A 16,850-nucleotide genomic window follows, 5' to 3' on the forward strand; every position below is an offset into this window, starting at 1 on the left:
TTCTCTTTACATACCGACATCAAAACACAAGTCCTGTGCAGCACATGAAGCAATCCAACCCGTTGATGCATTCCAAACACATTCCATTCAACAGGTTCAATAATACTCCAAGCAGATGGTAGAGCAGCACTAAACACACTCAAATCATCATCACTATGATTCTGACTCTGATTGTGCCCGTGCTTCAAGTTGTACAGTATACGAATTAGTTGACAAAGCTGGATTCCGGGATCAAGAGATACAAGCGATGGTGAGATGTTTGGTATTCCGGTAGTGGCTGTGATGGAGTAGTAGCCCGATTCTGGGGCTGGGAGGTTGAGGTTTGGGAAGCAGAGGTTTGATGACGTGTCTGAGATTATGGTCATCATCGTGTCGATTCTATGGTTAAGATAGAAAAAGTCAGAAGGAGTTGATTTGATAGTGCAAAAAGTTGCAACGTACATGAAGAGCGACCACCACGTCCTTCGTCGAGTCTCAGATTCAATCCAAGTGAAGTTTTGCTTGGATTCACTTGGATCAATGTCCAGTTTGAGTGCTTGAGAAGCACGAATGCATAGACCAAAGAGAGTGTTGTGGATTGATTCTATATGGAGTCGCGACGGTCAGCTATTTTGTGCGTTTTACCAAAACAAATCTCATTCTCCTACCTTTACGAGTACGTCCAGCAAACAGCGTTAACAACAACAATCCATGTACATAGTCAAGACTAAACTCTCCATCCATTTCCAACGACACATATTTCCTCCCCAAGCTGAAATACTCGTCAGCGGCAGTACAACCACCACCGGGTATATACTCTACAGTGCACGCCAAAGTAGCATACAAGAGCAACGGAGACGTCTGACTCCCTAATCGGTTCATGAATGTCGGTTTATGAAGGAAGCTAATGGGTACCCACGTATGTAAGCGTTGAAACAAGACATCTACAGCTGATTGGACGGTAGCGGTATCAATTCCACAGTAATTGGGGATGGTGGGTAGCGGTTGAATTAGGATTGGTTGAGTTACGTCGTCGAATAGGGATTCGAGTGTGTCAATTGTTGGGAAGGTTGGTATTGTGTCTTCAAAGAGGAGCGAGTCGTCCCATCCTGTCGGTTCCGGTAGCGATATAGATGGTAGGAAAGATGCAATGGGACTTGTGGTAGCACTACTATGAGCATCATCCTGCGATAACATTGTCTGAGTCAGCATATCATCACTATCGAGCAGCCGTAGCAAGTCAGAGGCACTCACCATGCTATAGTCAGTTCCGGAAGATGATTCCGGAGATTCCATGCTACTCCAAGCCTTAAGTGGTGGTATACGATAGTTGTTTAATGACCGTAGCAATGCCTCAAGGGAATCGACCTTCTTGGTTAATTTCTCGATGGTGGAGACGGTGCGTTTACGAGGTTTGGAATAGTCCGGCTCTGGTTGACGTGCTGTGGTGGTAGTATCTCGTCTACTGACGGTTTTCGATGGGGGCATGGTGGCCGGGTGAATCGATGCGATACTAGTTTCTATCAGAGAGAGAGTGGTGTTTAGCTTGTAATGGACAAGTGATGCGAATGGTTTGCAAATATTAGCTATATCGTGCTTCTTTTACCTGTTCTCGTTGCTTCTTCAATCAGTTTGTCGTTGTCTGCCAAGTAAAGTGTTTTGGCTTCTCTGACGTGGCAGAACCATCGTAACGCTCAACCAACCACAAACTTCAGAAAGAATCACGTACATTTCAGGATCGAATACGCGTGGTACAGCTATTATACATCATTCCGTCCTCAAACCATCGCGAAAAAACCATCATTGGTATGTGTTGGGTATCCATTACTAAAAACTAATACTAACTAAACTAATACTACTAAATTACTTGTTTTCTTGCCATATCGATATCAACCAACCACTCGTCTTAGGCCATGATCATAAACAGTGCTACCACGAGGAAGGGTACCAGCCCAACCTGTCTCAAACCAATAGCAGAAGATGGAACCACAGAGTTCAATAGTGTGCAGTTATAGAGAGCTGCGTGAGTAGAGTTTAATCCACATGTGGAAGTCATGCTGGAACAGGTTGTTGATGTTACAGAATAGTCGGATGGATCTAGGCATGACGCAGCATGAGTATTGTAGTATAACATACAAGCTTTCAGAGGCACTTACATGGTGCAGTGGCATTGCACGGAGGGAAGTTTTGCCCACAGACATAGTTCTTGTACTTTAACGGGCAATATGTTGATGTCCTAGAAACAGTGGAAATGCGTGAGATATCATTTAATTTTTTTCCAGCTGCAAGAGCGATGATTACCTTGTATTGAACACGTTCTGGTTGTTCACATTGAAAGTGTAGGCAGCATTTGCAGCCGAATCTTGTCCAGCAATACTCGTCAAAGGATTCAACAAAAAGTAGTACCCATTAAGTGCAGAGCAAAAGCTGACAAACGAATTTGGTGCAGATCCACCACCCAAAACACATTGAGCTGTGGGATTGGTTGATACGGAGTTGGCGAGTGGGGCGCCCAATGCAAACGAAGTACAGGCAGTCCAGCCGGTGGACGGAGACGTGATTAACAGAGTACATTGAGAAACGTTTGCATTTGAGGTGGTGCCCGTGCAATTGAAGCCAGCTGGCATGGTAAATGAGAATGGATACGGTCCTAACAAGAATCAAATGAGTCTAGATATCAAAATTTAACACTTGTTGGCCTAAAAATACCTCCAACACCCGCAGAGGATGATCCAGTCACTGTGCCAACGCTGATGACGTTTCCACCTGTAGTGACTGATGCTGATGATGATCCAAAGTTGGTTACGCCGCCGGTTGTGTCAATGTATGCAGCGAGAGTACCTGAATGGTACAAGTTGTTAGTATTGCTACAGGGTAGCAGGCGTCTGGTCAAACGCACCATCACCAACACCATCTGCGGCAACAATAGTCCATTGGAATGTGACGGTTTGAGAAGCGTTGTAATACCTGAATAGGAAGAAATTGTCAACACCAAAACCGAGACCCTTCCGAAAATACCCAAGTTTCACGTACGCTGCAGGCATGGTCAGGGCAGGAGATCCACCACACGGGAACGTCTTGCTCGGATTGGAGTTGAAAGCTAAAGGCGACACGAGTTCGGCATGCCCAAGAGCAGACGTAATTAACGATAGCCCCAAAGCAAGTTTGATAAACATGATTTCAAGATGCTGGTACAAAGCAGATTTGATAAGGTCTTGGTTCCAGAGAGGTTTTTGATCGCGCCGTGTCAAAGAAAAAGAAGTTATTCGGTGCGCGCAGTAACAACCAATCAGACTGCATCTTTCTAGAAGAGCAAGAAGCCAAGAGCATTCGAGAATCAAAACACGGTTGCTAGAATTCTAATTTGTGATGAGAGATCAATTTTTACATTGTATTTGTACGTGGCAGACGAAAGAGTTGTTTTACAAAAATGTGGTTTAGACCAGGTTCTTACTTCTATGTAATCTCACGTTTAAACCAATTCATGATATCATCATCCAATGTATCAGTCCATGTCTCTAGCGATGATGCATCGTATCGTTGTCCCTTGAAGATTTCAGCGTTGAGACCAGTCACCGCTGAATCAACAATGATGCCGTTATCTACAGTGAAGGTAGCTTGTACGATTCCCTTTGCAGTTGAGAGAGGTGATAGAGTATGTGTGAATAGAGGCGTTTGCCCAAATGTCCAGTCCCATGTCTAAGTTTGAAAAAGTGTGAGGGACGTAGCCAAAAAAAGGCAGAATTACATGAGAAGGTCACCTTAAGAGACTCCGCACCTTCAGCCACCTCCTCATGCTCCTCTATAAATTCATCATCTAGCACTTTAAGCTCTACATCACCCTTCGCCGTAGTAGCAGCACGTTCATAGTCAAGTCCACTCCAGGTGACATCTCTACCCCCGAAACTCTTTACAAACTCATCAACCACAGCCTCCACAAACCCCAAATGCGTAATCGTCAATGAGTGATTCGCCAGTCTTGTAACAGGAGACGCGATACTCTCAACCCCTCTCCCCTGAATACTACTACCAGCCAATCCAGACTTGGCATCTTTAGCAAGATACTGTTTCAAATGGCTTAGATTGGAGTGTATAAGCATAGTGCCGTGATGGTATGCTCGATCGTTAACGATTTTGAATGCAGATCCAGATACTTTTCGATCTGATATCGTTATATCGTGTCGAGTGTTTTCAGAGGCTGGGATGTCGAGTTGGTGGAGTGCTCGACATATTAGTTGGACACCACGACTGCGTGAAAAGTCTTGACGAGGCATCATTAACGAGTAGTTGGTGTTTCCCAAGTCCTCAAAGAAATCGGGTTTGAGTTAGCTTTAGGCGAAAAAAAGCCGAAACATATCACCTGGAAAAGTACATGATATACAGTTCCTCCACCACTTCTCCTTCGTACTAGCGGCACATGATGGTCTTTGATCAACCGTAGATTGCATTCTCGCCATGGATTCTAACATTTCCGAGTGAGCTGATCGTGACTAGTTCATCAACCTCAAGTCAAAGCAGCATTGTAAACGTACTTGATTCCTTCCAATGATGACACTTGGAGAATTCCTGTACAAGAATAAAACGTAGCTTGAAGCTGTCTTTTGTTGAAACAACCTAACACATCAAAGTTTGATGTCAGTCATTTTCCAAGAATCTGAATAGAAAAACGCGTCGTTTTTATATGAGATAGCTTACCAATCTTCTAGGGCCAGATTGGTGTATGGATCCGTAATACGCGACAAGAAACACTCGACTCTTGCCAACTTGCTCATTTCTTCTAATCTGTAAAAGTTGGCAACTTGGTAAGTGAATCATTTCATTGCAAAGAGAGACAAGAACATATTACTAACATCCAATTTGAATAATAATAGCCTCTATATCACCATGTTCGGCTCCATGACGAAAAAGTCGACGCCAGTTGATTTCCCAGTGTTTAGTTTGGCGTTTGCAGACGATGATTCAACAACAAGGTGCAAGCTATATGTTGGTGGAGGTGGAGGTCCCAATAAATCTGGTGTCAAAAATGCTGTTGTAAGTGTCGATACATCTGTCTAGTTTGTGGGTTCATTTGTTGAAGATTGCAACTGTCGAGATCACGATTCAACAACCGTACGCTCAATTGTAGGTCGTGTATGATGTGGATCCATCGGAATTGGAGCTTAGGCAAGCTGGAGATATTCAATTCTCAAAACAAGATGATGCTTGTATGAGTTTGGATGTTGTGCGTCAGGTAATATACAGCGCTACAGATCTTTCAATAATTCTTGAATCATCATCATTTATGCCTCTTTTTTTGCTATTACTGTTGTAGGAAGACAAGACATTCGTTGTCGCTGGTGTCAATGCATCGCAAGAACTGATACAAGCTGGAGACAACAAGAACTTTCGACTTTACACACGAACTGCTACTGATCCTGACAAGACAATCACACAAGATACTAAGACAGCTGTATTTGAGCTCGTCAATTCTGTGCAGACTGTTACTGGAAAGAAGGCTGAACATTATCAGGTATGATGTGTCAGTTGGAACGAGTTATTGATTATGACAAAAAAACGTAACGTGTATGCATGGCAGAGAGTGGCCCGCTCAAGCTCAGATGGCTCCATGCTGGTTACAGGAACAACAGATGGCAAAGTGGGTATATTGAACTCAAGTTGTGTGTACGCGTCATCTCCCTGATCGCTTTTTCCCAACCTAGCTACATTTATGGAAGTTCCCGTCATTGACAGAACACCGACCTTCAATGACAATAAATGAAGAAATATTTGATGCTGATTTTGATTCGAAATCCAAATGGGTATGTATGCGTTTGAAGATGAGACCATATCGCACATGGTCAAAAAATGTTGGAAGCATATTCCTCACACCAGCTCGCTTGCCTTTAGTTGGTCTTTGTCACTCCAAAACAATGCCAAGTGATATCCATAGAAGATGGTAAAGTCGCCTTCCAAATATCCAATCCAGCAACATCAAGTGGATCTCCATGCGAATTCCGAGGATGTCGATTTGGAAGACAAGACACTGCAAAATACTTGTATTTGATCATCAATGAAAAGTCGAGAAAAAAATCATTTGTTGGGCAATGGAGGACGGATACTTGGGAGATGGTGAGGAAGAGACAGATTGGAAAGAAGCCTGTTACGGCCTTTACGATGAGGTATTGTATCGTTTTTGCATGTTGCTTTTTTGCGCTGCTATTGAAAGATTTATTTGTGAACATAGTCCTGATGGTGAAAAGATGGCAGTTGGGATATCTGATTTGAGTGTGGTGGTGTTGAGTGCCAACAGCCTCAATGTAAGCTGGTTGATCAGTACACCTAGCCTGCTTTTTTGTTCTTCCTCGCCGACGTTTTCGAACTCATCCCTAACTCAAACATAGGTACAATGCCGAGTCCTCAATGCACATTCATTCCCAGTGACGTCTGTGGCATTCAGTCCAGATGGAGGTGTTTTGGCAAGTGGATCAGCAGATTCATCTGTTCATCTGGTCTTGTTGCCAAAGAGATCCAGTAAGTGGATGCCCTCACAGATCACGTCGAATACGTGCTGAATCATTTTGCCTATTCACTTAGGCCTACCATCAGCCCCTACAATGGCATTGATGGTCATATTACTCTTGATTCTTTTCGTTCTCCTATACATTCGCGAAGCGCAAGAATTGTAAAAGTTTGTATACTAGCCTAGTTTAGAGTCAGAAAGGGAAGATTGTATTTTTCTAGCATTAGATATTTAGCATTTAATAATGAACGCTACGGGACGTTTGGTGTTTTTATTAGCAGGGTTGGGGTTCTCGCAACGTACAAAAAGTTCAAAAACCCCGTCAAACCTCGAAGTTGAGAAATGGCAAGTCGGTCGCTCACTCGAAGCGCTGTCAAAGCGTTGTCAACGTGCCAGGCAATACGAGTCTCTCCTCGTTCATATCGTGGTAAGCTCGGTCTCTGCGAATCCTTCCAATTCGTCCAAGTTAAAAAGCTGAAGTTTTTGGGTTTGCTTGGAACCAACACTTTTCTGCTCCTTAGTGCGATGCCAATCATCTCTAGCTCACGCCGAAGCTCCCATACTATCTCAACAGCCTCCTTCGATACCCAAACAACCGGATGATGTCACATCATCATATTCAAAACCAGCTCTTGCGACCTCATCAACAACAGATACCAAACCAGCTGCCATGTCGCATCCAGACACTCCAGCTAATGCACCTTGGGAAACTGGAGTTATAGTTTCGGGTCCTCAGGCGCTCTACACGTCGCTTGTTAACAGAGGACAGTTGAATGATGATGCGCACCAGAGAGTTACTGTGAAAAAGTTGCAGGAGCTGTATGATCGTCTGAAGGGGTATAGTCCACCCACCATTCAGAGCAGTGAGGGTGCTGTGGAGAGTGATGGTGGTGTGTTTAGTATGGTATGTTGAGTGTGTGGACGAAACATTTGATTGGGCTTAGTTTGATTTTATTTTTTTTCGCACTCCAGTTCTCTAGTATGTTTGCCAGCAAAGCACCAGAACGAGATATGGTGATAGGGCCACGAGGACTGTAAGCACCCTATTGGCAAGACAATTTATGGAGAATTAGTTTTCTGACACGTCATATATAGATATCTGTGGGGAGATGTAGGAACTGGAAAGACAATGACCATGGACTTGTTTTATTCGTCATGTGCCATAACGAGGAAGAGAAGAGTGCATTTCCATGCATTCATGCAGGATGTGAGTGGTTGTCTGGGTTTCTAATTTGTACCAAACTTATTCATCAAGGTTTACTGTAGGTGCATAGGAGAGTGCATCAATTACGGCAGTCTCGTGGCATTGGAACGGATCCAATCCCATATATTGCGGATGAGCTAGCGAGCAATGCCTTCCTTTTGTGTTTTGATGAGTTACAAGTGACTGATATAACTGACGCTATGATTCTGAGGTATGCGTTGGTTGTGTCGATGTGACAAATGAGATGTTGTGTCATTAATTTTTTTTATTTTTTTTTCTGTGGTTTGGTTCAGACGTCTATTTACTGAACTATTTAATCGTGGAGTGGTTATGGTGACTACGTCGAATAGACCCCCAGATGGTAAGAAATATGGTTCTGATGATTGTACATATGAAGTCGCTAACGTTACACGTCATGATATCTCAGAACTGTACAAAAATGGTATTCAGAGATCGAGCTTCATACCAGCCATAGAACTTTTAAAGGAACGCTGTGAAGTTCATACACTGAATTCCGGTGTTGACTACCGAAAGCAAAGTATTTCATTACTAATCATGCAAGTATCTTCTTTGTCGTCTTTCTGACTCATCTCTTCGTTTTAGAGCGAGACAAATATAGAGTCTTCCTATACCCAAACAACAGCACGAACAGCGCCCACCTCGACTCCATATGGCGTAAAATGGTCGGAGACCACATAGTCGAAGAAAAGGTCCTCTATTTCTTGGGCAGATCAATGACACTCCCCGAATCAACACCAACAGCAGCCCGTATATCCTTCGAAGAACTATGTGGACAGCCACATTCCGCTGCGGATTATCTCGAAATCGCTAAATCAGGACTTCGAACACTGGTGGTCACAGATGTGCCTAAAATGACATTAAAGCACCGCAACGAGGCACGAAGATTCATTACATTGCTAGACGCACTGTATGAATCGCATATGAATCTCGTCATGTTAACAGATGCACCACTACATGCATTATTCTCATCTGATGATCCAATGATTACGAAAGGGGTTGTGTCTGATCATCAGCGGCAGACGATGGATGATTTAAAGTTGACGCCGGAACAAATGTCGTCGCCTATCTTCTCGGGCAGTGAAGAGGTGTTTGCGTTTCAGAGGGCACTGTCGAGGTTGATGGAGATGCAAAGTGTACAGGTATGGAGTCGGTCTCATCGTGATACCATGTCTTGATTTTTTGGTGCTAACTGTTTTATCTCTCCGTGACAGTGGATTGGACATGACTTGAAGGAAGTGCTGACCGAAGTTGCTGCTGATGAGGACTAGAATTGTTATAAACTGCTCACGACCACGGACTAGTGTTTTCTATTTAAAAGTAATAATGTAATTGAGCCTCGTTTCGTATTCGTATGTTTGCACTCATAGAACTACGTAGATGTCATGGACTCCATTTTTACGTTACGCATTTGTATGCCCCATTGCCTGCTATTTGACCTTTGTTTCATCCTCCCCAACGCTAGGCACGAACATCAAAAACGGGGGTAATGGACTCATCGATGCACCTCATGTACTTTCACAGCTTTTTGCCACATAAAACAAGACTATACATATAGCGAAGACTATACTTTGCGTTCGTCCATTTTACCACACTTATTTATCGATTCACAACATGTATTTCCCACATCTTTTTGCCACGTAGGAAAACTACTAGACTTTGCTTTCGTTCCTTGCACCATCTGCGTGCTTCTTGGCTTCTCTGTTCCTAGAGAATACAGCGGCTACGCCTGCGGTGAGAACTGCAGCAGAACCAATTACACTTCCAGAAATGATACCAGCTGTTCTTGTATCGGGCGACGCACTAGGTGTAGGTGTGAATGAGGTAATCGAGGTCTGCATGCAGCATCAGGCGAAGCGGCACCGGGAGAAGCACAGCAATAATGCGTTAAATAGTCTTTATTGTGACAGAGCTGGTGGAAGCGACTCCAGGAAGTAAATGGATGTTGCAGAAGAATGGACAGGTACCCTGTTCGTGCAGGTTATGCATCAAGACGTTCCGGCCATTCTGGTGGGGGTATTTCTGTGCCAACAGGTTGCATCAATTGTGCACATTATAGCGTTATTCCTTGTCTTGAATGAGATGAAATTTGGCGTAGGGACCCTTTAGCTGCCGGTTTTGACGACGAGCGAGACAGATCCAATTTTGTGAAAACAATCCGAAATGTCAAAATGATGTTGCATTTATCTGCTCTAGCAGCAAAAGAGTCCACGGTGATTTGATGCAAATAATGGGCTAGATTGGAAGTATTCATACATTATAACCAAATTTGAGCCAATAATGCCATCGTTTTTTTAGCGATTGTTGCCATCTTCAAACAAATGCAAAACGAGGCCTGCAAACGCACGGGATTTGGCCTTTGAAGCCGTTCAGAGAGACCAAATTTGAGATCTAGTGGCTGCCATGCAATGAAATTTCAAAAGTTTTCGTGGTCAAACTGTTTGGCTCCCTCGCTTCATTCCTCAACCCCAAGAATGCAAACACACGAATTTAAGTGACTCGATCCTAAGCGATCGCTGCCTCAGCAAAGGAAAGTTCGGAGTCCGTTGTATTCAAAATCATACCTTGTATGTCCAACTGCGCTTGAAAGCAGTGCTGGACTTTGCAATTTTCGCGAATGGCCAGGACAACATGTACGATTGTCAAAGGCCTGCAAACGACGGCATGCCGCTTCCTTCCAAATTCTGCACACGAGAGGCCTGATCTCTTGCACACCTTTGGTGGGGTACATCCACGGTTTGCACACTCAAACTTTGGACAACCAAGAAACTCTTCAACTCTGTCTTCAAAAGAGATCAGAAAGGTTGCAGCCCTGTTGAGCTACTTGAATCTCATCCAGGATCGAGAACAAGTTTTGCCTTAGCCATCGCTTTTATAAATCAAAAGATGTTTCTTGAAGTTTGGTTCGTGACGTTGCTTGGTGTACTGGCAGTCAAGGGAGATACCGACATCGACAAGCCTCCTTCTTTATCAGACTACCGAGACATAGGACTTGTAGCTCTCAAGTACGGAACTGGATACGAAATCTATTCTGCAACCAACTATGCAGAATTCGCAGACGAGAGTTTCCAATTTATAAACGATATACGGGAATTAGTTGGTGATGGAGTAAAATCAGGAGATTCCGTGTATATCTCTCGACTGGTACAAGCAGACCCGAACCTGAAACCCATAGACGTATGGTATAGGTTCAAACTAAAGGTGGTTTAGTGTGCGCCAATGCTTGAAAGATAAAAAGAAATCCGGCAGATATGTATTGACCCAAATGTCCCCTTTTGGTAGGAAGGTCAAACGATTACTGGAGAAACATTTGAAGATTTGAACGCAAAAGTCGAGTACGCAGGAGATTATGTGAAGGTACTTGACTTTAAACACAGTCTGTTTCTAGAACGCAATTGGGACAATGACGGTAATGTCCAGCCACTGTATTTACGCACATCTCTCTATCACTAGTTTGATAATCTGCAAGATGCCAAGCAACAAGCTCAATTTGAAAAGATGTTCCCCAAGGAACAGGCAACTGGTAGCTGGGAGATTGTTCCTACCGTCACGATGCGAGGGCCTGATACTTCAGGAGGTCGTCCTGTTAGAGTCAATTTTTTACAACCAATCGGGTTCGACAGCAAGGTAATGATTCTTTGGCATATATTGCTCAGGGGTATATTTAACGAGATTCATCACAAAAGGACCAAGCTACAAAAGATCGACTTGGTCTGAAGCTCTCCTACAAGGACGGCAACACGGGACAGTTCTTTGAGCTTCCTGAAGAAAAGGTCAGTGAGTGTCTCACATATTCAGTCGTGCTTTATAGCAGTATGTTCATGATACTCACAAATATCAATTTTGTACCTATTCACTCTAGACACTCATAAATGAGGAAGGGAAATATCGCTACTCCGCGGCAGAGACCAGTCCAGTTGAACCACCCAAAGAAATAAAACAAGCCGTCATGCTTGCAGAGCAAAAGTTGACTGCCTACCAAGACCAAGTCGAAATCGTGAATCGTAATTCGAAAAGAATTGTTCGAATCAAAGTAGCCCTTGGCGTTGCATCACCTCTGATAGCAGTAGCAACCGCTATTGGTGTTGCTGTCGGAACTGTCATATTAACGATTGGAGTTGTTCTCGCAGTGGTTTTGGGCCCTGAGGCTACTCTGAAGGTAGCAAGAACGTTGGTGTGCTTTTTCAAATACAGTTGAGATAACCGTTATTATTATCTGCTAGTTGACCGACAGTTTAACTGCCAAAGTCAAGAACGTCTTCAACACTGACACTGTCGCTGCGAGTAATAAAGCCAAACTTGCAGTGATTGGTGGTATGGATGGTGATCTTTACCCACCGCATCCGGTAGACGAACCCCCCGCAGTCGACCCAACAAAACTGAAGCCTAAACCAGTAATCGAGCCACCAGTAGTCGCACCCAAAACCCCTCCCAAGACTGGTGGCGTGACATTGCCAACAGTAATGAGACCAGGCTCACCAGGAGGAGGAGTCCCTAAACTAATGCGTCGTTTTCAATATCGATCATGAGACTTGTCTTGATACATTGAGCATTGTAGTGAGACACTGAGTCATTGTACTTTCTGTGTGTTTTGAGAGTTTGCACCTTTTCTTCCCAATAAAGTATCATTGTGAAACAGTCCTATGAAAGGGTCCCAGGCCATCCTGAGAATTACAAGTGAAATGTTTTGTGGTCTGACAGCAATCGAATTTGCCCATCACCAAGTTCAGATCAAGGCTATACTACAGAAACACTCTCCGACCCAGTAAATTCAAAGAAGGAGCCCGATACGAGATTCAATAGATCCTATCAGCCAAAACAAGCATCTAAGGACAGCACTCGTCAGGTTCCTAAAACATGTTGAAATCTAAACCCCTCACCACATTGTCAAACACGAGAAACAGAACGACATTTTCTCAAAGGGGATGAGGTTGGAGCCCTTGGCAACGGATTAGCAGGCTTGGAATTTGGAGAAAGTCCATAACTCTGAGTAGTAAGCATACAAACACCACGAGTAACATCAGATTCTTCAAACACACGGGTATGGTCACTTTCGGCATCAGATCCAGTTTGACTGCCAAAAGTGTCAGATCTGACACCTCGACGAATACCGTTATCAACAGATTCCATACGATGACGTGCAGTTTCGTCGTGAAGAGCGTGTCAGTCTCAGCTCGCAACCGGGCAGTCTCTCTTCCATTAAAGATGGAAAAGACAGAATGGTGAGCTGCGAAGATATACACAGATGTAGTACAAATGTACATCGACAATGGTTGCAGCTGAACGACGACCAAAACGGAAAATCGAAGCCAGAATAAAGCCAACCATGACAAATGCAATTTTTGTCCTGATGATAGGTCTGAAACGATCTCGTCACAAGTTTGGTTTCGTTTCAGGTATGTTTTGTTTCTCATGTGAGAAGAAAATATGCCACCATCATCCGTCATTCACTTTGAGATGATGTCAAGTGTCGTTGGCTTCCTTCCACACCCAACGTGACTCTTCCTCGGACCTTGATGTTTTAAACGAAACCTTTGAGTTTTTTGATGGTTCACTTTCTTGCCAAGAGCTCTCAGAGGCATAGTGTAAGCATACGCTTAGCAAAATATTGATTCCGTAGCTATAGAAAATGTGGAATTGGATAACATACCAGCAAAATAACGTCAAATCAAAAAAACAAAATTCTTTCAATGCCGCAACAACAAGTAATTCAATCAATAACGTCAATTCTGACAGATGTGTACTTACAGGCTTTACAGGGTCTTGAAAGGGTGTTGTGTCTCCAACACGGTGTCCCTTTGTCCCATACTCCGATCAGTTTTTATAAGGTCGTTTTTTCTCAGGAGGACGGATTTCTTGAAAGACTGACTCGCAGAATTGCTCTTACTTTGTAGAAGAAGAACATTCATTATTATTATTTCAAACTTTCAAAACACTCTATCCATTCTACGGTGCACCCCACTACACATTTCGAACCGACCCCGACACTTTTCTCTCTAACAATCCAAAATCACCGTTACTTCAGCAAAATAACTAAAGAACAATTCTGACTCTTATCAATTCTACGTATTTCGTTTAGAGCCAACCCCCTTCTTTCAAAGTTAAGCAACGAACTCACACTTTTCAAACACGAGCAACAGATCGACGACGTCTGTGAGTAACAGAGTTTGAAGACGGTTTGACAAGTTTAGGATTCGGGTGGAGCACTCTGCCATCCTCAACAGGAGGCATTCGAACACCATCAGCAACAGATCCTCCAACGCCACGAAATGGGCGACCCTCACGAATGGTTTCAGCATCAGATCCACCACGGTTGATACGAGCATTTCGTCGATCCTCTCGATACGCTCTAACGATCTAAATAGTTAAAAAACGGGTTAGATGTTTTACAGTAAAAAGAATTAGTCGCACAACAGCGCGGGTATTGGAAACGAGAATGTAACTTACAGCAGGTATAGTTTCAGCAGCGTGGTCAGCAGTCAATCGAGTCGATACAACAACCATGAGACCGATCGTCTCAAATGGAAAGACAGCAATGGCGGCTGATGAGAAAACGAAGGTAAAATTTGACTTAGTTCAAAGACTGAACCCAAAATTGATATTAAAAAAGACAAATGAAACACTAGACGTTCTTTCCATATAACTTACCAACCATACGACCGAAATATTTGAAAAAAGGCACCAATTCAGCTCTGTAAAATCCCGGAGCAGGCCTTCGAGCGGTTTCTGAAACATCAGATCCAACAATGTCTTGTTCGGCGTCAGAATGATCAATTTCAGGGTCACCACGAGCACTTCGTCGTTCGTCTTGATACATCCTAACATCCTGTAGAAATGTTGCAAAATGTAAGAGAGTCTACAGTCAGCTGCGAGGCTATTACGGGCTAGCAAACAAATTTACCTCGACCATCGATTCAGCAAATTCAACGACAGCAAAAAACAACGTGCCCAACATCATGCTGACCATGAAATATGGGAGACTGACAATTGCGACTTCAACAAGGTTTAGAGGATAAGAAACTGATTGGCAAAACACGAACAGCAATTACAGTACATTACCTGTCATGCGGGCAAAATATTTGAGGAAGGGAACCACTTCCGTCCTCAGGAACCGACGTTGCAACTTGTGACCTGAATAGTCGTCCTTATACAAGGAATCAATTGACAAAGGAGCTTGAGACAGATAGTTGATGGCATGAAATTGGGTTACAGAGGCAGTAGCTCCAGTGATTGCGAGTGACATCGTATCTTGTTCGTTTGTTTGTTTGTGTTGGATGATTATTTCGATGATAGTGACAGGAGGGTTTTTGTAGCAACTTTGGTTTCGTTTCACTTTGTTTCGTCTCAGGTAGGTTTCAATTTGGTTTAGGCGGGGTTTGTTTCGAAGTTTGTAACCCGGTACTTGTGTCATCCATTGTGACGTGACAAGCAGACAAATTGTCCTCTCATTCATCGTCTCGATTATTCTTCTTTAATCTTTCTTGGAAAATGTCTGCCAAAAATATCTCAATACGCTTGATGCTCTGGATCTTCGAGTTGTGAGGAGCTAAACGAGAAAAGAAGCAATGGCGCCCATTCACAGAAAAATGCCTATGATAAGCAGGAAATGCGTTGGTAGTCAAAATATTAGTGTTGTCGTCATAAAATCAGCTGTTACTTTTGTTGTTGCATTAGTGCCGCAACAAGACGTAACTCACTGAATATAACAAATTCTAACTTGTACTCGCGTAGAGGTCGCAGCCATTTCTGCTGCTCTCTGTCAACAACATGCCCCGTACGTCCTCATCATGACATTTGCATCATTGTTGCAATCGGAACAGCATCTTTCTTCGACATGCTCGGACCAAATCAACCCAGGAACACACCGTTTCCGTTGAAGACTTTGCAAAAAGTTCTGCTCAACTTTGGTTATGGAGGAACGTTTTTTTTTTTCCTTGGTGTGCCAGAGGTCACGTACAAATCTACCCTCACCCACCACGCTTGTTGCACCAACCAACTCACATTCTTTTTCAACCACGAGCAACAGACCAACGACGTCTGTGAGTGCCAGGGCTTGAAGATCCTGTCAGCGGATTTGCAAGTTTAGGACTTGAAGGGGGGGATCTGGGATTCTGAGTACCAGACACTCGAACACCATCGGCTACATCAGGCCCTCCTAAAGGATGTTCAGATTCAACTGTGCCAAATCCGACCACACCTGGATGTCCAGCAAACGACATCGTGACAGGTTTGTGGTTTCGTTTCAGTTCGGGTTTGTTTCGGATTTGTTTGAGGGGAGAGCATGCGCGCGTGCTCTTTGACTCATATTTTAACGACTCGGGGTGTTCTTCTTCCCACATGAACGTCAAGCTTGCTTACAAAACGTTGTCTGAGGAAACACTTGGCTTGTTAATGTCTCGCCTAAGGGCGTTCAACACCAGAGGACTCACGGCGTGAGAAATCAATTAGATAGTATAGACTTCACGACTCTAGTAAATACGAGACTTAGTAAGGTGTCAGCCAAATAAGCCAGAAACATGAATTTGTTTTCAGTGCCGCAACAGGAAATGATTCAATCAATGGGAGTCGTTTCTAACCAAATTTAACCTTATCGAATACATATATGGCTTGTCTCTAAAGCGTCATGCCTATTTGTCCCATCACCAGGCTCTCACGTGGCCTTTCACATTCGTTGAACCTTGAACTGAATGGTCAAGCGAATGGACTTTTTCAAAAGGTCGCGATAAAAACACGACTCTATATTTATTTCGGAAGCGAAAATAATTGTTATTGAAATTCTCAAAACACAGTCTATTTATTCTACCTCGCCCACCACACTTTGCCTACTTCATTATTTCATTAATTTACAAAAACAAGATCACTATTACTCCAGAAAGATCACATTGTATCCTTTTGCCTTCTAGAGCCCTTTCCGTCAGACTTCAAACCTGAACAAGTAACTCACATTCTTCTTCAAACACGAGCAACAGATCGACGACGTCTGTGAGTAAACGAGCTGGAAGACCTTGGAAGTGGATTAGCAAGTCCAGGATTCGGAGGCATGGCTCTAGGATTCTGAGTACCACGCATTCGGACACCATCAGTAACTGATCCTCCAATCACCCGAGGATGTTCAGCATCAGATGTGCCTCCCCAACGAATACTTTCAGT

General features: G+C 43.5%; 3 protein-coding genes across 3 annotated transcripts; 2 read left to right on the top strand and 1 right to left on the bottom strand.

Annotated features, from left to right (window-relative positions):
* Positions 1-3,435: 3,435 nt before the first annotated feature.
* On the bottom strand, positions 3,436-4,751 carry SmJEL517_g03916 (uncharacterized protein; the record flags this gene model as incomplete). The annotated part of the gene is made up of 5 exons (XM_031169844.1): positions 3,436-3,678; positions 3,741-4,283; positions 4,352-4,441; positions 4,512-4,593; positions 4,675-4,751. 5 exons carry the CDS (start codon positions 4,749-4,751, stop codon positions 3,436-3,438), a joined length of 1,035 nt encoding a protein of 344 aa, XP_031024175.1.
* Positions 4,752-4,863: 112 nt separating this feature from the next.
* SmJEL517_g03917 (uncharacterized protein) lies at positions 4,864-6,644 on the top strand (the record flags this gene model as incomplete). The annotated part of the gene is made up of 9 exons (XM_031169845.1): positions 4,864-5,010; positions 5,105-5,209; positions 5,291-5,488; positions 5,555-5,614; positions 5,679-5,777; positions 5,866-6,137; positions 6,203-6,275; positions 6,360-6,489; positions 6,553-6,644. The coding sequence occupies 9 exons, from the start codon at positions 4,864-4,866 to the stop codon at positions 6,642-6,644; spliced, it is 1,176 nt and encodes a 391-aa protein (XP_031024176.1).
* Positions 6,645-6,820: 176 nt separating this feature from the next.
* Positions 6,821-8,971, top strand: SmJEL517_g03918 (uncharacterized protein; the record flags this gene model as incomplete). Its single annotated transcript, XM_031169846.1, has 9 exons — positions 6,821-6,905; positions 7,000-7,382; positions 7,451-7,512; positions 7,574-7,685; positions 7,745-7,893; positions 7,976-8,043; positions 8,110-8,220; positions 8,286-8,842; positions 8,915-8,971. The coding sequence occupies 9 exons, from the start codon at positions 6,821-6,823 to the stop codon at positions 8,969-8,971; spliced, it is 1,584 nt and encodes a 527-aa protein (XP_031024143.1).
* Positions 8,972-16,850: the final 7,879 nt, after the last annotated feature.

The sequence above is a fragment of the Synchytrium microbalum genome (genome assembly GCF_006535985.1).
Source record: "Synchytrium microbalum strain JEL517 chromosome Unknown SmJEL517_scf0023, whole genome shotgun sequence".
NCBI lineage: Eukaryota > Fungi > Chytridiomycota > Chytridiomycetes > Synchytriales > Synchytriaceae > Synchytrium > Synchytrium microbalum.